This window comes from Microtus ochrogaster, linkage group LG9 (genome assembly GCF_000317375.1).
Source record: "Microtus ochrogaster isolate Prairie Vole_2 linkage group LG9, MicOch1.0, whole genome shotgun sequence".
NCBI lineage: Eukaryota > Metazoa > Chordata > Mammalia > Rodentia > Cricetidae > Microtus > Microtus ochrogaster.
In genome coordinates, this window is record NC_022034.1 from 1393257 (window position 1) to 1420174 (window position 26918).

General features: G+C 36.9%; 3 protein-coding genes and 1 non-coding gene across 5 annotated transcripts; 1 reads left to right on the plus strand and 3 right to left on the minus strand.

The window, feature by feature from the left end:
- Positions 1-1253: 1253 nt before the first annotated feature.
- LOC113457894 lies at positions 1254-1436 on the plus strand. The gene has a single exon (XR_003378373.1). It is a non-coding gene; the product is annotated as a U2 spliceosomal RNA (small nuclear RNA).
- A 5654-nt stretch (positions 1437-7090) lies between these two features.
- Positions 7091-8041, minus strand: LOC102001120 (olfactory receptor 5M10-like). Its single transcript, XM_005363319.1, has one exon. It carries the CDS (start codon positions 8039-8041, stop codon positions 7091-7093), a length of 951 nt encoding a protein of 316 aa, XP_005363376.1.
- Positions 8042-11953: 3912 nt separating this feature from the next.
- LOC101981401 (olfactory receptor 1020-like) lies at positions 11954-12907 on the minus strand. Its single transcript, XM_005363489.1, has one exon. It carries the CDS (start codon positions 12905-12907, stop codon positions 11954-11956), a length of 954 nt encoding a protein of 317 aa, XP_005363546.1.
- Positions 12908-19637: 6730 nt separating this feature from the next.
- LOC102001577 (olfactory receptor 1020) lies at positions 19638-25133 on the minus strand. 2 transcript variants are annotated; one of them, XM_013352297.1, is made up of 2 exons: positions 25109-25133; positions 19638-20545 (listed from the first exon to the last, which is right to left on the minus strand). In XM_013352297.1, the coding sequence occupies exons 1-2, from the start codon at positions 25131-25133 to the stop codon at positions 19638-19640; spliced, it is 933 nt and encodes a 310-aa protein (XP_013207751.1). The 2 variants fall into 2 exon arrangements, with proteins under 2 accessions (XP_013207751.1, XP_005363378.1); XM_005363321.2 differs by lacking the exon at positions 25109-25133 and having other exon boundaries at positions 19638-20591.
- Between the last annotated feature and the right edge of the window lie 1785 nt (positions 25134-26918).

Consider the following 26918-nt stretch of genomic DNA (forward strand, 5'->3'; position numbering starts at 1 on the left):
GTGGCACATACCTTTAATCCCAGCATTCAGGACGATGTTAACCTCTGTCAGTTCAAGATCAGCATCATCTACAAGAGCTGGTTCTAAGACAGGCTCCAAAGCAACAGAGATACCCTGTCTGAAAAAAAACAAAAGAAAAAGAAAAAATAGAAAGTTCTTACTTTTATTATATTTTTCAAGCTTTGTGAAAATAAAAGCTAAATAAATAAAGCCAAATGAGCAAAGTAAAAGATTTACTTCTATCATGCAAATTGACCAGTCATATATCTTGTGTTTCCAACTTTTCTCAGCAGTGATAATCTCTCATTTCAGATACAAAATAAAACTGCTTCATTTCCCTTATAACCCATAGATAGCTCATCTAACCTTAGCTATCTAGAGAGAACTTATCATGTAAATTTTGTATTTTAGTATGGAACAAAGTTTTAGAATCAAAACTTATACTTTCTCTTCACAATTCACACATGTGTTCATGTGTGCATGCAAATAGCATTATAGGAGTTCATAAAGTAAAAAACTTCCCAATTCTACAGCACACATTACACTGTAGATATTAATCCTAGCAAAACTGGGCAAATGAAATGAGCCATTTTGTAATGGCAGCATTTACACTGTCAATAAAAAAAACACACCTATCTTAGGACTAGTGTCGACTTTGGGTTCTTATTTTTATGTTACTAAATCATTCATGCAAATATTAGCATATCGAACCATAGATGTTTTAACAATGGCCTCTCTCTCATGGTGTGTGAGGAACTGAATAAAAAAAGATCACAAATCTTAGTCTTCCAGTATCACACACTCAGACAGCTATGTGCTTGTTCTCCAACTGTGCATTTGAAAAACATGCAAACGATGTGGATTCTTCAGTGACACAAAAATATCAAAATATGATTAGAATGGCCAATTTGCAAAATTAATATGTTCTCAAAAGGGACAAGACAACATGCAAACATTCACAACAATTTTACTTACCAAATGCAGCAAGTAACCAACTGTGTACATGTATGTACCATGTATTATAGAAGCAAAGTAGAGGGAATTATAATGTATTGATTTGAAATAGCCCCATGGGTTTCAAAAATAATTCTAAGGATCCAATTAATATATTCTTTATTCTCAGGGGCAGAAGACTAATTTGATATTTTGCGGAACTGTTTTTCCTTTGAGGCCAAAATTTCAGTTGAATCTTTGTGTACACAGGTTGCCATACTGAGCATAAAATCTCAGCATGGTTAGAAAAGCATACTGTCATCATTATTAGCCTTTTGGCTACGATCAAGTGAAGTATCTCTTATCAGCTTAAACCTGTTACATCCTTAATATGAGGAAAATATATTAAATGCATTTTTGGAATTATGGTATGGAAAAGAACATTGCGCCATCATACCCATATGTCAATCTGATCTTGAAGCACTGCCTGAAACAATCCCACAAAGAATTAAAGATAAATAAGTTGTGAGCTAGAAATTCCAATATGTAGGAAAATAACAAGAATTTTATTTGTTTCTTTTTATCGAGTGTGGAGACTACTCGCTTGTTTCTCGGCACCCCAGACCTCAAATCATGCAGAAACTATATTAATTAAGTCACTGCTTGGCCTATAAGCTCTAGCTCCTTATTGGCTAGGTCTTACATCTTAAATTAACCCATTTATATTAATCTGTGTATCACAAGATTAATGATTAATTAAAGATTAATTAATATGGCAAGATTCCAGCACATCTGTATCCTGTGGGCAGTTACATGGCGCCTCACTGACTCTGCTTACTTTCTCCCAGCAATTAGTTTTGCCACCTAACTCTATTCTTACTGACATAGGACAAACCAGCTTCTTTATTCATTAACCAATGAAAGCAACACATATACAGATGGACTTCCCACAGCAAGTACCCTTAATATACAGCTGTTTCTTCTTATGAATATAGAGTAAGGTCATGGGGAAGAAGTTCTGTATGAGAGATGTAAAAAAAAAAAAAAACAGTTGATAGGGGATTTTAGCAAATCCATTGAACAAGTACAAAAAAAAAAAAAACCTGATCAAGTCTGGCTTGTTATATAGATCAGGACTTCAGTAATTACACTGGAATTATGTTACTTGTGGCGTTATGTTTCAAGACACTAAGAAGCACAAGCCAGTCTTAAAAACATGATCATTTACAAATGACTTACAACTTGTAATTGAAGAGGAAATTTAATAAAGATCCCAAAAGGCTTGAATACTGTTTGGCAAGGTATTCATGAGTGAGTTAAGGAGTAGGAAAATGTTTTCATTGGCACTTGCCTTTCGATGTGCAGATAAGTTCAACTCAAAACACTTGAGTGTGTCAAAACATAGTGTGACGGTTAGAGGGGAGGCACCCTCAATTTCCATATCACCCAAGTAATTCAATGGAAAATTAGCATTCTTTTTATTTCTAAATTAAAATATTTTTATTGTAAGACTAGAGAATTTAGCACCTGCCTCGTGACTACTTTGTCAATCTGAGTATGAAAAACTTTCTCTCCTTCCATTACAATATGAGATAAAATTAGTGTAACTTAGTTCTATATTCGAGGCCCCTACTGGGGATATGGAGATTAGAGACTAATATTCCTAATGAAATCTATTCAAAGTTCTACCTGAAATCTCAAACGATGGGAATACCCAGGAAGAAGGTGACACAGAATGATCACAGAGGAGTTCTGACTCACATCAAACTTCCAGCTTGGTGCTTTTTCCACTCTGCTGTGTTCTTTTTCTCTCAGGGATGTCCTGCTTAAATGCTTCACTGATTACTACTTGACTTGTGTCTTCTTAGCTACTGCTGTTATTTGAATGTGATTGGCTCCCATAAATTCACAGGAAATGGCAGTGTTGGGAGGGGAAGTTTTATCGGAGTAGGTCTAGCCTTGTTGGAGGAAGCGTATCACTGTGCAGATGGGCTTTGGGGTCTCCTTTGTTCAAACTTCCCTCAGTGTGACACTCATGACACTCAGACCACTTTGCGTTGCCCGAAGGTAAAGATGTAGGACTCTCGGTTTCCTTTCCAGAGTCATGTCTGCCTGCACACCACCGTGTCCCACCATGATGACAAAACCTCTGAGAATATAAGACACCACAATTAAATGTTTTTCCTTTATGAGAGTTGCCATGGTCATGTGCTAGGATAGGATTGCTGAGAATTTCTCAGGGAAAGGTGAATGAGCTATCTGCCCATTCCACAGCCCCAAAATGTAGGACAAACAGACACAATAGGGAGTCGAGTCAAAGCAGGAACTCAGTTAATTACTGTGAACATCAGCTTATATAACTTAAGTGACATCCTGTGATGTGGGGGTCCCTCCAGACAATGAGAAGCAGCCAAACCCTCTCTGGCTAGATGGGGCATCTAACTAGTTTTTGCTGTCTCATCCTCACTCAAACTCAAGACAGGCTTTTCTCTGTCCTATAAGCCTTGAGGTACAAGCCCTGAGATAATTTTGGCCAAACAGTCATGGTGTCTATTCACAGCAATAGAACCATAACTTACTTCCTTGCTTAATAAAATGGAGGCTTATAGAGGAAGAAATCCAGTGTCAACCTCAACACACACACACATACACACACACACAGACATAGATTCTCTCTCTCACACACACACACACACATAAGCAGAACTGCATGAAATAAATCCATTATCAATAAACTCTGAGTCCCCAAAAATGGAATTAGTATCACATTAAGTACAGAAAGAAAAGCTTAGTTTGGGATAGACGGTTAATGTCATTCTACTAAAGAGAGATTTAATGTCATTCTGTTAAAGAGAAGTTACAGAAACAAGCTGAGTACAGAGTAGAGCAGTAGTCTCAAGACTTAAGTTTAATTCATTAATTTCATTTCAACAAAATCAATTCATTTTTGTATTCATTTTTAATAAAATGACAGATTTTATTATGAAATTTAACCACAAGTGAGTCCAGATTTGAATTCACGACTCCACGTTCCCTGTATCTTCCATTCTGCCTGTTGTGTGAGTCTGAATCTGTATCCAACTGAGAGCTGACTTGTGACTGCGTCCACGGTTTGAGGGTTTCTGCAAGTCTGCTTCTAACAGGGCTCCGTTCTGTTGGTATCAAACAACGCAGAAAGCATCACATGGGAAAGGACTACTGTGAATATTTTACAGAAAATTTTAACAGAATCTTACAGGGGATTATGTAAGATTACATAATCTTACTGATTAATCTTAATATGTAATCTTACTCCCACTGATCCCCACTGATCCAGAACAAAAAAAAAAGTACTAGAAAGAACATCATTATCAACCCATACCCTTAACTGTTGCTTTCAGTCTTTAGGGTAGATTTTAAAAGGTTTCTTTCGGCCATTTGAACTTCCTCTGCTGAGAATTCTCTGTTCATTTCAGTGCCCCATTTTTTAATTGGGTTAATTAGCATTTTAAAGTCTAGTTTCCTGAGTTCTCTATATATTTTGGAGATCAGACCTTTGTCTGTTGCGGGGTTGGTAAAGATCTCAAGGTCCCAATGAGGAGCAGAAGGAGGGAGAACATGAGCAAAGAAGTCGGGACCACAAGGGGTGCACCCACCCATTGAGACAGTGGAGCTGATCTATTGGGAGCTCACCAAGGCCAGCTGGACTGTGACGGAAAAAGCATGGGATATAACTGGTCTCTCTGAACATGGCGAACAATGAGGACTGGTGAGAAGCTAAGGACAATGGCACGGGGTTTTGATCCTATGTAATGTGCTGGCTTTGTGGGCGCCTAGCCAGTTTGGACGTTCACCTTCCTAAATATGGACGGAGGGGGGAGGACCTAAGACTTACCACAGGGCAGGAAACCCTGACTGCCCATTGGACTGGAGAGGGAGGGGGAGAGGAGTGGGGGGAAGGGGAGAAAGGTGAAAGGAGGGGGAGGGAAATGGGAGGCTGGGAGGAGGTGGAAACTTGTTTTTTTTTTCCTTTTCTCAATAAAAAAAAGAATTAAAAAAATCTATCAAAAAATAAATAAATAAATAAATAAATAAATAAAAGGTTTCTTTCAACCTTTGTATTTGATGCTTTCAGAAAATATTTCCCATGTACTGATCTTGGTCAAGGGCACAGAAATGTACACAATTAAAGAATTCAGCTATACATTAGATTAAGTTATAGAACCTAATTACATGGGAACTTCAAGGCTAGTGAGTGTTACTTTTATGTCATTTCTTTAAAAGTAGGCAAAAAAACCAAACAAACAAAAAACAGCCTGAGTAGACAGTACAATAGGAATCTTAAGTCTTAAGTGACCTCAAAGTATGCTATTAACTCTGCCTGTGAGGTTCAGCAATACTTCCATCCTCTTAGGATAAGAGACATTTTCATGTAGGAAGAACACTATACACACAACAAGCAAATCTTTTTTTAAAAGGTGTATTTTCGGAATGCTACGTCACTACATAAAGGGATTCACAATCATGCATATGAATACAGATTATTGCTGATTATTGTTGTAGAAGCTGAATATATATATATATATATTGGTTTTTTGAGGCAGGGTTTTTCTGTAGCTTTGGAGTCTGTCCTAGAACAAGTTCTTGTAGACCAGGATGGCCTCAAACTCAGAGATCTGCCTGTCTCTGCCCCTGAGTGCTGGGATTAAAGGTGTTTGCCACCATCACCCAGCAGAACTTAGATATTTCTTTTAAAAATCACAGATACCATAACCATATTTAAAATTTCACTTACATCAGTAAATGCAGGGCTTAACCTTATGAGTCTATCATCCTTCACATCCCATTCAGCATCCTGATGGGTTGAGAATTTATATGTCCCAAAATTAGGATAACAGAGGGAGAATGAGAAAATAAAGGGTTTTTATTTAAGCTATGGACTCTTGTAAGCCCATTAATTTCTGTGCCAAAGACTCCACATTTCATAATAACAGACATAATAACCCTCTCATTATTTCATTAACAAGGTATAAGCCAGTCATACAAAAATGAGAATTAAATGTTTGAGCAGTTGGAAGAAATTATATAACTCCTAAAATTCAACAAAAATGACCACACAACATACCCAAACTTACGGGACACAATGAAAGCAATGTTAAGAGGAAAGTTCATAGTATTAAATGCCTACATAAAGAAGCTGGAAAAATAACACTAATGAGTTAACAGAGCAGCTGAAAGCTATAGAACCAAAAAAACTGCAAACTCATCCAGGAGAACTAGATGACAGAAAATAATCAAATTGAGAACTGAAATCAACAAAATAGAAGCAAAGAAAATAGTACAAAGAATCATTGAAACAAGGAGTTGGTTCTTGGAGAAAATCAACAAAATAGACAAACCATTATTCAAATTAACCAAAAAAAAAGAGAATATCCAGGTTGGGAAATCAGAAATGAAAAGGGGACATAACAGCAGACATGTTGGAAATCCGTACTTCAAAAATCTGTACTCCACAAAATTGGAAAATTTTTAAAAATTGAAAAATTTTAAAAATTGGAAAATTTTTAAAAATTGAAAAATTTAAAGGAAATGAACAATTTTCTGGATAAATATCACTTACCAAATTTAAATCAAGACCAAATAAGCAAAGTAAATTGGCATATAACCGCAAAGAAAACAGAAACAGTCATCAAAAATCTCCCAACCAAAATTATTTTTTATTTACTTTATGTCATTTGATTATTTAATAAGGAATCAAAGCAATCATTTTGCGGTGTTCTTTATATTAGAAAAAAAGACACCATTGTAAAAAAAAACAGTAAAATCATTTATCCTTTTTGAAATTTTCTATAGGTTGCAGCCTGTCATCTTTCACAGGGTATGATTTTACCTTTTTTTTCTTTAGGACAAGTTGGTTAGAATCTAAATTTCATATAAATTAAAACAATGTATTTATATCGAAACTTGAATAGTAAGAAAAAATAGTTTTTCTAATTTCAAAATGGTAGATTTACTTTAAAAATATAACTAGAGGGTTTAAACCACAATATGAAATAGTCAAAAAAGGAGTAACTAGAGGTATATGCTGTTGCACAAGAAGTAAATCTGAGATACTAGGTTCATCCTACAAGAATACTATGTAATAACAGATGCCAACTAATAACACATAAACATCTTCCTAAACCAAAATTTTCTGGCAGAAATTTCCCTTGATGACCTCTTTCATGGCATTGATAACATCCTTGTTCCTTAGGCTATAGATCAAGGGGTTCAGCAATGGGCTCAAAAAGGTGTAAAAAACTGCTATTATTTTGGACTCCTCCACGGACTTCTCTGATGGAGGCTTTAAATACATGCAGAAAAGGGTTCCATAAAATATGGTGACTGTTGTCAGGTGGGAGCCACAGGTAGAAAAGGCTTTTTGCCTTCCTTCAGCTGAACGGATCCTCAAGATGGCTGCGAAAATGTAAAGGTAAGAGAGAAGAATGACACTGAGAGAACTTGAAAGAGTAAAGCCAGCAACCACAAACATGGCCATCTTTTTGACATGGGTGTCAGAGCAAGCCAGCATGATGAGAGGAGGGTCTGCGCAGTAGAAGTGGTTGATTACACGGGAGCCACAGAAAGACAGGTGGAAAGTGAGCAGAGTCTGAGAGAGCCCATTCAGGAAGCCAAACACATAAGGAAATGTGACGAGAGACACGCAGACATCCTTGGACATCCTGGTACTGTAATGCAGAGGGCTGCAAATGGCCACATAACGGTCCAGTGCCATGGAAGCAAGGATATAAAATTCGGTGATCACCAGAGCAATGAAGAGGAGACACTGAGTGAAGCACCCAGCATAGGAGATTGTCTTCTGGTCCGAGACGAAACCACGCAGCATGTTGGGAGTAACATTGGAAGAGTAGTAAATGTCTACAAAGGAGAGGTGCCCAAGGAAGAAGTACATGGGCGTTTGCAGGTGGGAATTGGTCCTGATCAGCACAATCATGGACAGGTTCCCTGCCAGAGTGACGACAAAGATGAGCAGAAACACCACGAAGAGGATCCTCCCCAGCACCGGGCTGTCTGTGAGTCCCACAAGAATGAAATCCATCCCTGCAGTAGTATGGTTTAGGGAGGTCATTTTCTTACACTTGAAGCTAAAAGTCCCAAGAAAGATGAGCAGTGCCTTCGCAATTAGCGATGAGCTGTAGTCCTCACTGATTTTTAGTTGGACTGCAGCACAATTCCCTTTCTTGTCAAATGCTTTTTAATATCTACATATCATATCCAACCTGTATTTTTGTAATCTGTTTGTGGTTTTCTTTTTATTATATCCCTCTTAATCACACAGCAGGCAAGCAGACAAAATCAACTGAGGTCTCACTGTCTTTCTTCTTTCTCACAATTGTATGCATATTCCCTATAGACAGATGCTTTCACATGCATATTTACACAAGTATGCCTATGTTCATATCAATATCCACGTAGAATGCATTTCCACAGTTTCTAACAATTTGAGATCAATGTTTAAGAAAACGTTTTAATGGCACATCACTTTTTCATTTCTTTCAAGCAAATGAAGGAATATTTGTTTCCAGTAATTGAAGCTGCCATATCCTGTGCATTTGAAGTCAGAATAAAATTAATAAAATATTAACATCCAATGCATCACGTTACTTACAACCCACAATGGTCAATAAAAGAATGAAGAGTACCTGAAGTTCTGAAATTTGTCTTAAAAAATTATGATAATCTTTCATAATCTAAAAAATTTTCAATAGACCATGGTGCTAGTTGCTTGAACTCTCAATAACCTGGGGGGTTACAAAAAGAAACTGACAATATCTGGGTACCCTTGAAAACAGTTTTTTATTAATTAATTTTTTAAAAAAATATCTTTTCTCATTTTACATACCAATCCCAGTTCCAACTCCCTCCTCTCCTCCTTCTTCCTCTACCTTCCCCTCCTACTCCACCCCTATACAGCCTTGGGATAGTTAATCAACATAGCAAAACCTTGCTTGCAAAATCCAAAGCCCACCAGCACCAACAACAACAACAAAGGAATAACCCTAAAAAACCAAGAATTGTTCTATGTTGGATGTTTGTCAATAAATTAACTCCTGTGCACAGCAAACTCCGTTTTCTGACATTATTCAACAATATAAGGTTATGGCAGTATATCATCCTGTGTCCTCCCATAGTGTATTGTGCAGATCAAAAAGGGATAGATACTAATTCATACAGAACCCTATGCACCATATTGTCAAATGAAAACAAATTATGATATTAAAAAAGCAAAGGAAAAAAATTTCAGATGGAATAAAATCCCTTTCTGAGAGGGAGTATTTAAACAGCCTAAAGGATATTCAAATGTCTGTAATAAATCTATCTTTATAGTGTGATTTTCTTGCTTGTGTAAAATGCTTGTATATTCTAAGCCATTTATAAGACTATATACTAGACCTACCATCCAGAATTTCTATGTTTGGAATATCATGACAAAATCGCCTCAATATTTGGCTTTAAACCATTGTTTACTTGATTCTCACAAATACATTAGAATTCACATATAATAGTGGATATTTTAGAATCACTAGATATATTGGCTTATGAATAAAATTGTCAAGAGTAACTGACAATATATTTTCCCACGATGATAAGATACAATCCATACACAAGCACACAAACATATATTAGTTATCAAATACAAAATTTAACCTACCTGCAAATATTGATTTACTGTGCATCATACAATGTAGTAAGATTTATGATATATTTTCTTGGTTAATCCCCTAAGTGTCTAAAAACAGCTTTAGATGTACAATTTAAATGTTCTTTAATTCTCAAGAGAATAATCTTAATTTGATGTTGTGAGGAGTTCATTCACCTATGAGGACAAAACCTCTCCCTAACATGTGTAAACAACTCTTCCCTCTTTCTTGCTCTCTCTCTCTCTCTGTCTCTTCTCTTCTTTTCTCTCTCTCCTCTCTTTCTCTACCACTGCATTTGCGATTTTTATCTATTAATTTAGTTAATTAAAGAAAAGGTGATATAGTTAGAAGATGTTTTGTATATTTAGCATACAAAAGTAAAAGAGACTCCACCTGGAGTTTCTCATTTTATTCTGTTCATACTAAGAAGAAATAATCCAATGGGACTGAGGGATAAAGTATAATAAGTGACAGTTTTAAGAACAGATCACTGAAAAACTATAGTACAAATACAATTCTTTACTTGTTCTCCAATTCATGAATTTCATTGAACTGACTCCAACTTAATTTTTTGGTTATCCAAAGTAATTCTATCTATAAAAATTTGATTAAAAACTAAATGTTGCTTCCTCAGAATCAAGAAAATCAAAAATGCTCATTGAATATTTAGTGTTAAGAAATATTTTAGTTAGCAGAAAGCTAATCATTTGCAAATTATATAGATAATACTGTTTGTCACAAGAACTTTAAATAAAAGAACAGAAAGAAATTGTAAGCTTATAGTGTATAGGAAATTACTTTCTTTTTTAAATAATGGCATGAATGTTCTGGTATAAACCAATTTCTGATTTGATTAAAAGTCTGCTTCAGAAGATAACTACTGCTTACTGGACCAATAACCCATGAGAGACTAATGCATAACCCTAAGGCATGACCTGATACTATTTCTCAGCTAAATGAACATGTTGTCAAACATTATACTCATATATTAGTGCACCTCTCAGTCCTTATCAGAGAACTTTCTTTTGTAGTAAATGGAGATTAATAGAAACTCTCAACTGTTATTGTGAGAGAACAAGAGACTGTGAAGCATTACTATAAATTAAATGTCTGTATAACACTCCCTCCCTTCAAAGCTCAGGGGTGAGCAGAGAAGAAGGGGATGAGAGATTGCAAGAAGAGAGGTACTGGACATCTGAAGCAAAGTATTTTTTTTGGACATAACAAGACTGTTGCAGAGATAAATTCACATGGCTGTGGCCCCCAAACCTGCAAAAGTTCAGGGCAGCCATATTTATTGTATGAAAGACTAGAAATATCACAAAACAAAGACAATGTAGCTCTGGTTGATTTTTAATTATAGAAGAGTAAGTATAATGTTATTATAGATCATGTCAAAGTTAAGGAAATAAAGTATACAAAGTAATCAGAAATAATTCATTTCCTCTGTAAGATTGTGTCTATGATAATCTGAAAACTTATGTATTACAACTCTTTATTCATTACTGAAGTAAGGAAGTAAAGCTTGTCTAATTGTTAAGAGAATTTAGAACACTATAAAATGTTGCCTGGATGAGACAAATTGCCATCAGTCCTCCATAATTTATATTCAGAGACACAATAACAACATTTGGATCATAACAGCACAGCGGTGTTTATTCCTCATGATCTGAGGCAGCTGATAGAGAGGAAAGAAGCAAGCATGAGACACTCCTTTGGTTCTAAACTTCACAGACTCTGCTTCATTGTGGCATATTATCAAAAATATCAGTTGTCACATTGCTCCAGCATTGATTTTCTCCTACCCTAATGAAAAACATAATACTCATATCTAATTTAACAAATGTTTAATAACAACTCTATGCCATCCTGGAAGAAATATAAATAAAACACAGAAATGCTTAGAATTCTGCCGTGTTTCAAATAATTTAAGAAGATCAAAATATTTCCATCTAATGGCTGCTGTTCAAATTCCTTAATATTTGATAAGACTTTTGAAATGTGAGAAAAATGAGGATGATATTGGTAATGCATATCTGATAAATTAGTTAAATGTGCCTATCATGATTCAAATATTTATCATATAACTGATGTTTTGGCAATTCAAAATGCATAATTTCCATGTATGACATTGATCATATTGAAAAAAGCCCAGCTGATGTCAGCAGTATACCCAAACCCCCAGAGCTATAAGGAAAATAGATCTCTTTTCTTTATCAAAAAAAGTATCTGTAATTCCAATATACCAACTTTAATACATAGAAATGACTTAAGAAATCAGAATAGCAAATTTTAAAATCTACAACATCCTGCACAGCCTAAGGATGGAGAGCATAGACTTATAGCACACGTTGCTGTATAATTTTCCTCACTGCCTCTTTCACATCTTTATTTTTCAAACTGTAGATGAGAGGGTTTAGCATGGGAATCACTACTGTATAAAACACAGAGTCAACCTTGTCCTGCTCCATCGAGTAGCTAGTAGTAGGCCGCAAGTACATAAAGAGAATAGAACCAAAGAAGATGGTGACAGCCATGAGGTGGGAGGCACAGGTAGAGAACGCTTTGTGTCTTCCTTCTGCAGAGGGCATCCTCAATATAGCAATGAGGATGCAGAGGTAGGAAATGAGAACAATCAGAACACAGCTGAGGACAGTAAAACTGGAAAAAGCCATGATCACGATGCCATTGACATGGATGTCAGAGCAAGAAAGCTTGAGCAGGGGCGGGGTGTCACAGTAGAAATGGTTGATTTTATTAGAGCCACAAAAGGACAATCTGAAAGTCATCCCTGTGTGGATGGCTGCATTGCCAAAGCCTGCTAGGAATGAAGTAGTCACCAACATGAAACAAATTCTCCCAGACATGAGAACTGGGTACAGCAGGGGATTCCAAATGGCTGCATAGCGGTCGTATGCCATCATGGCTAGTAGGAAACACTCAGTACCCAAGAAGGAGCCAAAGAAGAAGAACTGGGCAGCACAGCCATTGAAAGAAATGCTCTTATCCTCATCCAGGAGGTTTACCAGCATCTTAGGAGTGACAGTTGAGGAGGAAGAAGCATCGACAAAGGAAAGGCTGCTGAGAAAGAAGTACATAGGTGTGTGCAGAGAGCGGTCCACCTTAATTAGTACCATCATGCCCAGATTACCCACAAGCGTCATCATGTAGATCACCAGAAACAATGCAAAGAGGATGTTCTGCAGGTCTGGATTGTCTGAGAGCCCCAGAAGGATAAATTCTGTCACTTCTGTCTCATTTTTAGCTTGCACTCCTTTCAAGGTTCGGACCATCTGTACTGCAACATAAGAGAAGTTGCATTGCACAAACATAACTATATATCTAATACATGTAAATTCTAAAAGAATAGTGAAAACTGAGGAGATCAATAATATATTAATGCATCTGGTATGATGTTAAATATATTGTATCTGAAAGTTTTGTGCCACCTCCTAAGAACCTTGAGACAAATACTTTATTGTCGATTATCTTTGGCTGCATTTCATATCATTTATTGGGTAATTACAACATATCCTTAATAGTTATTTGTGTTTATTAATTATGATAATTAAAATGATTTTTTTCTGGAGAAAATGGCACATTTTTTAAAGCACAGAGTATTTCTTCAGAGTCTTAAAGTAAAAAGTTAAAAATAATGAAAGGTGACCAAAGAAAGAGTCAACAGTGAGAACAATAGCAATTAGTTGAACTTGTGAAGGAGGGAATGATCTACGAGTTGTTACAACTATAGAAGAAATTGGGGATATTTTGATATAGCCTGTAGGGTTTTAGTATCATACTAATTTTAGAGAATTAACAACTATAAAAATATTCATCTCTTTAATATTTAGAATTTTTAGTAGTTGGAGAATCAGATTTCAAAATTGACGTGAAAGCCATGATCAAAAAGCAAGATCTTCCAGAACACTGCAAGCCTGTAACTGAGAATCACAGAATCATAACAATCCTACCATGGGTTGTGAATGTATTGCTATAATAAACTGAACCTTTCCATGACCTGAAATAAAGTATTTTGTATGATTTCCACTTAATGAACAACAAAATGTGAAAAATAGGTACGATAACTTCATTTATATGTTATATACCATGTATGTATAAAATGCTCACCCATTAGCTCATTAGAATATAAAATATAGCTCATTTTAATTTTAACTATCAGTGAAAAGCAATTTAATAATAATAATTAATAAACACAAAAACACTAGAGTAGCATAAGGAGTTTTCTAGCATTACATTGGATCTATGTAATTTAATATAATTAAATTATCTATAGTAATTTAAGTAGAAAAATCAATCTCCTCTTGCAAACAGCACTGGAGAGAGATATAGTACAAACAGTAAAAAGTAAATCCCAATCTAGATGTCCAGTCTATATTTTCCAAGTAAAATGTTGATGGCAATAACTACCAGTAGATTGTTTCAATTATAATCAAGTTCTCAAATAATTAGTAAAAAATGTGCTAGACTATGTGTAAATTCTTAAATGATGAGACAAAGCACGGAATTCTGCATCACTCATTGAGGTGTATATGATGATGAAGGTGTCATTGCGCCTGTAATGCCATATGAGTCTCCCTGCAAACCAATGGTGGAGTATTATCAGGTACTGTCAAAAGACTGTGTGATATCATCTTCACGTGCTGAGGTTAAGGAAGCATGGAGGCACTCTCTAGCCAGTGGTGCATCCTAAAGCATAACATAGACTTTGTGATGTACAAAATTTTCCCATCTTGAACACCATATTGCATTATGCCTATGGGCCCCTGGCACAGATGGATACCCTGGATCCACTTTCACAGAATGATAATTATCTGTGAACTTCAATAACAATTTTAGAAGCAAAGAAAAGAATAATGGATGTTTTTTTTGTTTTCTCCTTCCCAACACGTGATCCTGAGAGTATAACAAAAGAAATAATAATAAAATGCCTCAGATGCAATAATAATAATTAACAGAAAAAACCTACATACTTAATGTATAAATTTTTAATGACATCCTTTACATGACATGATTGTTAATTGTTCATTTTTATTATTTTTATTTTTTAGTTTTCATAGGGTTAAACAGTGTGATCTCCTTTGCATAGAGAAGAAATGTAACTTATGAATCATCAACTTGCTGTGAATTACCAGTTTTGCCTCATGTCTTCCACATTTATGCTCAAAGTCTCATCCTATTAGCATTTGTGATCACTCAAAAATGTCAGCAAGTGATGTGAACAGTTGTATGAAGAACAGCCAGCTAACATTCTGAGCTACCTTAGCTCTATAGAAAATACTTAGTTATAATAAAAGTCAGTATTTTTTGACAAGAGCATGTGATTACTGAAAATCATTTGTTAGATTTCCCAATAGTGAACAACCTTTTATTACCCAAACACGGTATGAGCTGTATCATACTATGAGCAGCAAGCATCCATCCCTTGTATTAAACAAAATAGCTGTTCTGTTTCCCTGCAATAGCCACCTTCATGCTGCTGAAATTTCTCAAACTGCTGTCCCAAGGACGAAGGTTTCTAGTCTTAAATTTCCAACAGTTTTCGAAAATAGATGTGAGATTTTCTTTTTGGCTGTTTCTTGTTATTTAAAAAAATGACCCGAATTAGGCTGGGCATAGTGGCACACACTTTAATCACAGCACTTGGGAGACAGAACCAGATAGATCTCTGAGTCTGAGGCCAGCCTAGTCCACATAGAGAGTTGTAGGACATCCATGTCTATATAGAGAACCCTGTCTCAAAAATGACTCTAAATCATAGCATTTATGTTGTATTTCTCTCCTAATACTCTGAAATGTTTAATAAAAAAAATAGGGTAGCATTTACATCACTCAATGATGTTGGTACTCTGTCACTGAGTAACTGAGAAAATTCATAAGGTTGCGAATTTCTTCATGTCAGAAAGTTAAACAAACTGCATATTTACATTGTTCCATTGCCTTTTTCAATTTCTTGACTATAATTAGATCTCTGCTCCTTTCTCTTTCTTGCCCAAATTCCTACACAGCTACAACTCAGAAGAAAAGGGTCCTTCTTTGTAGAGAAGGCATGCTCTTTGATTGTAAAGAATAATAAATAGTTCAGATAGACTGAAGATACTGTTCTGTACAAGAATAGGAAAACAAATTCTTTTCTCTGCATTCAATAGTTGATTGATTCTGTCCTTTGCTTATCATGTCAAGATACAGTACCTCTCAAACTTCAGTACCACTAATACAGCTGCTGAATGGTGTACGATTATCACCAGTTAGAGTCTTAGGATATACTACTAGACTACTGTTATTTATTTTAAGTAGGATATCCTTCAGGTACTTTCATTTCTAAAGACGGTACCTCCTCTGTTGCCTCATAGTAATCTACTGCTTTTCCCCTGTGAAATTAAGAAAAATCTCAATTCTCTTTTGTATTTGTTTTTTTTTTTTCTCTACTTTTGGGATGCCTAAGCCCAAAGGAGAGTGCTCTGGGATTCTGGATTCCAAACCTTTATTCACTATCTTTTCTTTTATTCAGTGATGGTTGAAGCTTGTGTGATGAGAAATAATGAGTCTTCAGAATGTCAGGCTGCTACTACCTCCGTTTAGCTTCCTATAGTGATGAACTTAGCTGCACAGATAAGAATGATGGAACAGCATAGTGAAGAGGTCACCCAGCAGTTGAGGACAAAGGCTACATAGACTTGAGCGCTGACCCTGCAAGGCCCAGGTTATGTGACTGTGTCTTTAACTAAACTCTTTGCCCCTTAGCATCACCATCTCTGTCACATACATCATCATTCTCTGCAGAAATCAAGTAATGAAGTTGAGATGCCACAATTAGTACATCTAGATGGCAGATATACTTAAACTATTGTTCTAATTATTCTTTATCAATAATAATTCAGGAGTCAGATATAGGGGTAAGAACGGGTAAAGGCTAAGGGAAGCAGAGAAGCCACCAGTGATGTGGGAGGGATTTCTTATTAATAAAGAAACTGCCTAGACCCATTTGATAGGCCAACCCTTAGGTAGGCGGAGTAAACAGAACAGAATGCTGGGAGAACAAAGCTGAGACACAGAGGCAGGTTAAGCTCTTCCCTGGTAAGACACCTCGTGGTGTTACAGGGATATTAGAAATGGGTTAGATCAATATGTAAGAGCTAGCCAATAAGAGGCCAGGCAGTGATTAAAAGAAGACAGTTTCCGTGTAATTATTTCGGGGCATAAGCTAGCCATGTAGGCAGCCGGGGTGCTGGGGACGCAGCCCCGCCACTCATATTTCAACACACCAGTACTCTCCTACCTCCCCTGTTCCTTCCTCTAAAGGGGCCCAGATCCCTCTTCATCTCACCTTACTACTTTCTGTCCTATCTGTCTACAGTCCTCTAAAACCTTCGTGGTTAATTTGGTTCACAAGTGGTTATTTCTATCCTCAAGCTTTATTTGATAGAACATGATCAAAATATCACACAACATGTATTACAGACTCCCTAGGCATAATCCTCCTTCTTTTCAGAGTAAGAAACCATTACCAGCTTACATTTTCTAGATGGAGAACCTTAAGATTTGCAATGTCCAAATAATTTTATTCTGCACGTGACACATATGTGAAATTAGTTTATCAAAATCAGATGATGAGTGCATTGTTGGCACTACTTTTGAAAGTGTTGACATCAATTTCTCTGGGTATCATTTAATCAACCCGACTTTACTACATGATAGATAATGAAATATTCAGGATATATATTATTTAATCCACAAAATATCAAACAAAAATTGTTTACATTGTTTGCCCTCTGTCTTAATCTGCTACCTTACTTTACTGATATTCTGGGGTAAAAAGAAATGCTATGCAGCTTTCAATAAAAAGGCTGAAACACACCTATTCTTATTTGTGTGTGCACATATATACACAATCCTAAAAATAACCTGTTCAGTCTGTATAATGTTACTTGTACGTACATTTCAGGACTGACCACTTGATATTTGATAACCTTTAGTATGTTCTTCCCTGGTTAATTTTATTTCTTCCATTCTCAGAATTCCAGAGTTGCTTCGCCAACATGACTCTCTAAACATGAACTGAACAAGGACAACACAAACAGACATTCTAAAGTGGAGAGTGAGAGCCCATGAGACCTCAACCCTATGCTTATCCCTTTCTTCTTGCATCTTTTGTTTCAGTTAACTCTCCTTCTCATCTTCATCCTCGTCCTTCCAGATCCGTCCTTGCTTAAACTTTCCACCAGGTACCCTGTCTCTATTTTCCTCACCAAACCTCTCCTAACCGCTCAGTAGAGATATTCTTCACCCCAATAGCCCTTTTCTTTGGGGAGACATGATAATTGAAATAATAAACTTCTTATAAATCTAATAGAAGAAAGGGGTGGTTTCTAGTCTTAACTGAGAATACTATGAAGTGTAAACCTTTTGGATCTATCCCAGAATTATTCTGGCCTATTGAATTAATGCCATCATAATATATAAGATTCAAACATAGTTGCAAAGCAGGCTTGTTTATAAAATAAGTAAGGAGAAAATTGACCCTTAAAGATAAATTTTAAATATAGAATTTAAAACAATATAATTTAAAAAGAGTCACTGAACATTATTGTTAGACGAGAAATAAGAGCCAGGTGGTGGTGGCACACACTTTTAATCCCAGCATTCAGGAGGCAGAGGCAGACGGATCTCTATGAGTTCAAGGTCATCCTGGCCTACAGAGCAAGTTCAAGGACTCCAAAGGTACACACTGCCTTAAAAAAATAGAGAAGGAAAATACATATTTAAATTTTTCTCATCTTATAACACACTGGTATTTCTTGATCCATCCAAACAAATATAACTTCCAACACACACACATACACACACACACACACACACATACACACACACCACAATTTAATTTGACAAATGTTTATTGAAAACAACCTGCCTCTTTTAGGCAGTGTAACAACAGAGTTAAAATACTACGACTCTAACCTGAAAAAAAAAAAACCATTAATAGATAAACTGACAGCAAAGTCAACAATCCCTTACTTTAACTCCAGTCCTTCATTAACATAATACCTGCTAAGATTCTTTGTTGTGTCTCATGCAGGATTTTTGACAGCAGAACACATGGAAGGTCCTGCCATCGAGTCACTCGGTGCTGTGCAGATCACTAAAGGGTATTTGATGGCTCCCAAAATTCAACTAACAGTGTACAGCTGTCTTCCATGTTAGAAACCATGCCATGTTAAAAGGATTATCTTGTTTCAGATTGTAGGTCCTCCTACTGCCCAATCCACACAAAGAGACCACTGTGGAATGACAGTTTAAGACAAGAAAGAAGTAGCAGAACTCCAGAACTGAATTTCATGTAGGATCCACTGAGGTCTTTATGTAGTTTGTCATGTTTCAACTCACCCCCCATCCTGCTTTCTTCCTGAAAATACATACCAATAGCCATGCTGAAAACAATAACTCTTTGTTTAAAACTCAATCGAAGACACTAAAATAAATAATTGGTAAGAAAAGAAGGTATCCATATACACACAGAGAATTGCAAACATAAGTATGTATATATACACATACATAGTGAAGCAAACTGTGAAATTGCAATTATCTAAACATATACATTTTAAGTTGAGCCCATGTCAAACAATTTTTAATATTTTGGTGCCACATCTCCATCAAGTATTGGTTTGATTCATGATAAGAGTACATGTAGATAATATAATACACTAGGAAATTTTTTTTTTGGTTTTTCGAGACAGGGTTTCTCTGTGGCTTTGGAGCCTGTCCTGGAACTCGCTCTGTAGACCAGGCTGGTCTCGAACTCACAGAGATCCGCCTGCCTCAGCCTCCCAAGTGCTGGGATTAAAGGCGTGCGCCACCATCGCCCGGCCTACACTAGGAAATTAAGATTAAGATGAGTGTTATCTCAAATCATCTATATGCCTATAAAGATTTTAAGCAATCATACTATTAAAAGAAACATTGAAAACACAATATAATTGACATAAGGTGAAAACACGTAGTCTGGCCTCAAAGCACACGTTTCTGTACAATCTTCTTCACTGCCTCTTTCACATCTTTATTTTTCAAACTGTAGATGAGAGGGTTTAGCATGGGAATCACTACTGTATAAAACACAGAGACAACTTTGTCTTGCTCCATCGAGTAGCTAGAGGTAGGGCGCAAGTACATGAACAGGATTGTTCCAAAGAAGATGGTGACAGCCATGAGGTGGGAGGCACAGGTAGAGAAGGCTTTGTGTCTTCCTTCTGCAGAGGGCATCTTCAGTATGGCAATGAGGATGCACAGGTAAGAAATAAGAACAATCAGAACACAGCTGATGACATTGAAACTGGAAAAAGCCATGATAACTATGCCATTAATATGAGTGTCAGAGCAAGAGAGTTTGAGCAGGGGCGGGGTGTCACAATAGAAATGGTTGATTTTATTAGAGCCACAAAAGGACAATCTGAAAGTCATCCCTGTGTGGATGGCTGCATTGCCAAAACCTGCTAGGAATGAAGTAGTCACCAACATGAAACAAATTCTCCCAGACATGAGAACTGGGTACAGCAGGGGATTCCAAATGGCTGCATAGCGGTCGTATGCCATCATGGCTAGCAGGAAACACTCAGTACCCAAGAAGGAGCCAAAGAAGAAGAACTGGGCAGCACAGCCATTGAAAGAAATGCTCTTGTCCTCAGCCAGGAGGTTTACCAGCATCTTAGGAGTGACAGAAGAAGAATAAGAGGCATCTACAAAGGAAAGGCTGCTGAGAAAGAAGTACATAGGTGTGTGCAGAGAGCGGTCCACCTTAATTAGTACCATCATGCCCAAATTACCCACCAGGGTTATCATGTAGATCACCAGAAACAATGCAAAGAGGATGTTCTGCAGGTCTGGATTGTCTGAGAGCCCCAGAAGGATAAATTCTGTCACTTCTGTCTCATTTTTAGCTTGCACTCCTTTCATGGTTCTGACCATCTGTGCTGCAACATAAGAAAAGTTGGAGCCTTGCATTATTTAGATGAATGTAGAATATAGATGATATAAATATTTATGAGTGTAATGGTGAAAACATAAATGCATTTATAGAGATTTTTGATACACATGAATTATTTCAAAAATAATAAAATATTGATACCATAGTGAAAAGTATCTTGGAACTGACATCAAGTTCAATCTCTTATAACTGAATTTTGAGTATTGGCTTCTGAAGACCTTAAACAGAATTATGATCTATTGACTTTAATTGTGCTTGTGGTTAACTATTTTGAGATATAACTGTCTTCATTTTTAATGACAAAAAATTGTAAATAAATGCCTACTACTTATAACTGAAGAAACATTGCATGCCTTCCTTAAACAACTGACTTCTTTTTGTCATTACATATAAAGAAGTTCAAAAATATTAAAATTCCCGAAAAGTGTGTCAATAATAACAAGGAGGATCTTTGAATTTCTATATGCTTTACATTTTTATGAAATTGAGGCTATCTTCATGCAGTCACAGGATTTAAATAAACTAAACATCAAAACGTTCAGTAATATCCTCTAATGACTAGAGAGCCAGGTTTTAAGGGTGTGTAAATACTCATGATGGGGAAAAAAGCTTGAGCAGCCAGTGCTGTTCCAACCATTACCCTGGAAGGCACAAGATCACAGAACTATTACAAGTCAGATTTACTACAGATTGCAATTGTTTGCTAGATTCCTTAAGCTCTTAAACCTGATTTAACAGTTACGTGGATGCAAGCATTATCAAGAGAACCTGCATGTTACCCCTTGAAGAAACAGTCTTGATATTTCCCTTATCAGTTAAAATAAATTTAGTTAGCCATACTAACAAAATAATAGGGCCAAAAAACGTAGCACATAGAATTACCTAATGACGACAATGAATCAAAAGAAATTCTTTATTATAATAAAATAGAAATGTAAGCAAAATTAACACCTAGCAACATGGAGTGAAGTCAAATAGAGGAGAAAATAACAGAAAGGAATTACTGGGAATTGAACTCAGGATCTCTGGAAGAGCAGTCAGTGCTCTTTAACCTCTGAGCCATCGGAGAAGGGTGGGAGGAGGGGAGGGAAATGGGAGGCTGGGAGGAGGCGGACACTTTTTTTTTTCCTTTTCTCAATAAAAAAAAAATAATAACAGAAAGGGAATGGACAACTCAGAAGAGACGCCAGCCTTACCCTCTAAGCAACAGCTTCGATGAGAATGTCAACCAGCAAGAGTCTTCATGTCCATTCCAGGTGCCTTTTGTTATCTCATATTACTTAGCAGTAAACTAAGGCGGCATAGCCTACTCAGGAAATCAGGGTTCCGTATGCTATACCACCCACTTATCACCCACAGAAAGGTGGCACTTATACTTTATAAAATTAAAGCATTACCCAATATCTTTGCTCACAGTGATAATGAAAATGGTATTGAATGCAGGCAACCAGTTAGAAGAGAATACAAAATCTGATTTTATCTTTTGTTACTATATAAAAACCTCATCAATCAGTGATGGAGTCTTGGAAGGAATTATCCCAGGAGTATCCATTGGAGTATGGGGGTTTTCAGCTAATCAGTGGTACATTTTCTGAGAAAATGCATAATTGTAGTATTAGCTTTTCCTCAATATGACCATTTTCCATGTCAAATGATTCACTGGCACTGATAAACTGTGAGAATGGCATCTTTAGGCTCTGGAGTGATGGCTCAGGGGATACCATCACTGGCTGCTCATGCAGAGAATCAGGGTTTGATTACCAGTACCTAAAAAGTAGCTCATAACAACACCAGTTCAAGGGAACCCAACACTTCTTGATAGTGCACATGTGTGGTGCATAGCCATGCATACAGATGAAACACTCATGCACATAAAATAGAAAATAGACCTTAAAAATAATTTCATCTCCAGAAAATAAAAATAAATCAGTTGCCACATTTCCAAACATAACTCCCATGAGAATAGAATTCTAACAAAAACAGGAAAGCAATGCCTTATAAGATCTACTAATGATGAATAGAAAGTAATATTAGTTAGGACAGAAAGAATTACAATGTGCTGAATATGCTTTTAATTATGTCTGTGCACTATAAGTCCTGTTTTAAACGTTTTGGTTATGTTATTTTATTGTATGCCTATAGGATAAGCAGAGAGCAAATCTAAAGTGCAAATCATTAACTTGCCAAGGGTCACAAAGCTCCTCATTGGAGCATAAATATAAACTAAAATTCAATCTTGGTTAGTCAACTGTTGAGGTCATTTACAATAGCATCATCAATGCTGAAGTGGACACTGGTGCACAGAGGGATGGCAGCTCAGTTTTACGAGTCCCATTCATACTGCTGAACTGACTTAGTTACAGTGATGTCCCATATGAGCTGGGGTTACAGCTCATAACCAAGCATGTGTGTGGTCTGGGCCAATCATAATTGTTGCCCAAAATGATCATATCTCCACCTAAGGAACTGTAACTTCATATAGTTATTGCAAAATATAATCGTTTTTATATCCTTATTTGTGAGTCATGTTCTTGAAACTTCTTTTCTTTTGTTCTTATGTAGATTCTCCCTGTGTCTAAAATGGAACAGAATATCCTCCTACCACAGTCTCTCCAGGGCTGGGATTACAGCAATGAGCCACCAAACCTCACATCCCTCCTCTCTTTTAATAAGAATATGTCCTGTTTCTCTACAATGTGTTTCCCACCTTGCTGTGATTTTGCAATCAAACCCACAAACCAGGCAATAATAAACATGTCTTTGCCAATCTACATGTATCTGAACATAACTGTAAGATATCCCAATGTACTTTCTACATTTAAAATCACAAGGAGTGGTAACTGAGGGGGCTTGAAATAAAGAAGACGAAGGATAATGATGTATTTTTATTACAATCTCAAAAACAGAGAAAAAACTGAATTTTAAAAAGCCCTGGAATCATATTACTTATTGCTGCTTATATTTATTCTAACAACTGTAACTATCTGAGCAATAGAAATGGGTTAATTTAACAAACTTTCTTCATCCCTAGGAGCTTTTGGAATTTGCATCAGTGGGTAACTAAGGAAAATAACAGCAGAATGGACGTCGCCTCAGGTCAATCCTCTAACCAAGTAGCATATTTAAAGGATTCCCCTTACCATATGCAACTGCTTGACCTCTATTGATCTTGCTGTTTCTCTTCTATGCCTAAATTCACAAGCAAGCAAGCAATTCAGCCTCAGCAAGAACACATCTTCCTTCTTGAAAGAGTGATTGAACCTCTTGACTCCACACACAGAAAAATAATGAGACTTATTTCTGCCAGCTTTCCTTAAATGTGAGCATCCCAACTTACTATACTGCAATGACGTTCCTTTCAAAGGAAACCATCCGTCAGTGTGCTCCAGCTGCGTGTAATCCACTGTTGCCAGAAACTTCACAACACACCAGATAGGAGTCACACTCACTTAAAGTAGCATGTGGTTCTCACTCCATGGCCTCTGGGGACTGGTTTTCTCATGGGACATCCATGAAATCTACATGTCTCCTCTCTGAGATTTAGAAAACATCAAGTCTCCTTTGCATTTCTTTGTTTTGCCTTTGGGAACACAGAACATGTTGGAGAATGGTTTCTGAGTACTCTGTTCCTAAGCACTATTATTGCACACCCTTCCTGTCTCCCTTGAAAGCTGGGGCTGTATCTTCTTGGAAAATTTGAATCCATAAAACAGCACTATCTCTAGTGTTGTTTTCTACAAGAAAACTATATACACACAAGAAGTTGGTCATTGGATAATGTTTAGGGGTGAGATAAGGAGATACTGGGCAATTGAGACCCCAAGGGTTGTTTGGGGGGATGACAGCTCCACACTGTGACCCAGTGACTATGTCACACTGGGATGCTCCCTATGTCTTTATTAGCTATGTCGTCTACAATTGCTTTGGAGATGAGTGTGGATTGCTGCATTTAGTATACAGAGATAATAAATAATATTATACATATGTAGTTAGAAAAGAAGAAGCATAAATTTGTGAAAGAGTGATTTCTTATTAATAAAGAAACTGCCTAGGCCCATTTGATAGGCCAACCCTTAAGTAGGAGGATAAAACAGAACAGAATGCTGGGAGAAGGAAGCTGAGTCAGGCAGTCGCCATGATTCTCACTCCCAACCCAGCCGCAGGTTAAGATCTTCCCTGGTAAGACACCTCGTGGGCTACACAGATTATTAGAAATGGGTTAGGTCAATATGTAAGAGCTAGCCAATAAGAGGCTGGAACTAATGGGGCCAGGCAGTGTTTAAAAGAATACAGTTTCTGTGTAATTATTTCGGATATAAAGCTAGCCGGTGGCAGGAAGCAGGCCCGCCGCTCTTACAACAAAAGAGTGGGGGACACAGGAGGTATTGGATGAGGGAAATGAAGGAATGGAAAAGATTTAAATTTAGTCTTCAAGTATGAAAGTCTCCAAAAATTAAAATTTAAGAATCATTTTCTCACCTTTACACCCATATTATACACATATCTAGAATCTCGAAAATCATAATTATCAAAATGCAGGATGGTGTGAGGTTTCCTTGGGAGACTCTGAAGCCATGTTGTATGCATCCTCAATCTGACCTGATCACTCCAGTGGGTGAGCACAGCCTGGCCTACATAGGGAAACCACTCGTGGATGGCACACTAAAAAGAACTTCACATGTTCAATGTGTAAATTTGAATGTGCTTAGATTTTTGAAACACTGATGTTATACAGAAAGTTGAATTTATAGACATACACCTCTAAAAGTTTTCTTTTAATTTATAACATAGCAGGATGGTCCTGCTTTTTTTTCTTTTCCTTTTCTTCTCTTTCCTTTTAGTTCTTGTTTGTTTGTTCTTTAATTTTATTTTTTAATAGTCTTTTCTCATTTTATATACCAAACCCAGTTCCCACTCCCTCCCATCCCGGGAGGCGGTGGGTAACCAGCTGAGTTTTCTTATCTCTTTATCTTTAGCTAATGACTCATCACCTTTTCTTTAGTACCTTGATACCATTCTATAGGAAATGGCTTTCTCAAAGGACCTTTATAGACACCGGCATAAACAGAAAACCTTCTTATTCATCACCTAATCATACCTCACAAGAGTCTTCAGCATAGAGAAAAAAAAAAGCCTGCACGGGCACAATATGTGAGATGGTGAGGGCACCTTTAATCCCAGCACCAGAGAGTCAGAGGCAGGCGAGTCTTGGTAAATTCAAGGCCAGTCTGGTTAACATAGGGTGTTCCATTCCTGTCAGGGCATCATAGAGAGACCTCATATGCAAAAATAAATAAAAAAGAAAAAGGAATAATAAAAGATGAAATGACAGTGTTTACAACAGATCATTATAGCATTATATCTTCAAATAAGCCTGCACATCTTTCTTATTAATCTCAGGGGATAGAGGAAGTAAAATGTCTCAGGGGATGATGTTCATCATATCTGAATCTCTAGTGGATGCAGAAAACCATTTCATGATATCTCTTCTGGGAAACAATGCGTGACTCTAAGAATTAAATACCTCCTGCCCATGGGTGCGGCAACGGGAGGCGTAAGTGGCCCTGAAACAGACGGGGCGAGTCACAATCTGTGACTCGGTTGTGGAACACTCACTCCACTGGACCCATCTGAGGAGAGAAAATCTTCCGCTGCTACTACAGGAAGAAAACAGGTGAGCTCTCTGTTGGGACAGGATGGGACACCTGCTCAGGGTGGTGCACATTGATCAGTGTTCCTCCGAGTCCCGGAACTTCTTGGCCCCGGGTCCTTTTAACCATATCAGAAACAGCAACAATGCTCAGGCCTGTTTTAACTTTTATTTGCTGTTGGAAGTCAGAATTTAAAAACTGATAACACTAAAGATCTTCTCCACCACACCCAATTCGCAGATCCGAAATCCACGCTGAAAAGAGCAGTCCACGGAGCTGAACCAATCACTGCAGGAGCTGTGGCAGCATCTCCATATTCTTAATCCTTGTTCTTTTCATTTGTAGATGCCTTCATATATAGGGAATTCAAATTCAGGTGAAGAATGTAAGGCTAAAATTTGTTTTGCCAGCACTTAGTTTTATAGGACAGAGTTGTTTCTAAGTCTGCAGATTTACAGTTTTGAGATTACAGCCTACTTTCTACCCATCTTTAATTTAATTTAGAATTAAATACTCTCCCCCTCCAGAGAAGACAGCAGTCTTTGTGCAACAACTATGAAATAAACATTTGATACCATTTAAAGATTTATGAGTATGAACTTGTGTACTGAATTAAGCATTAATCTTAGTACATAGTGACCAAAAGCATTCAATATT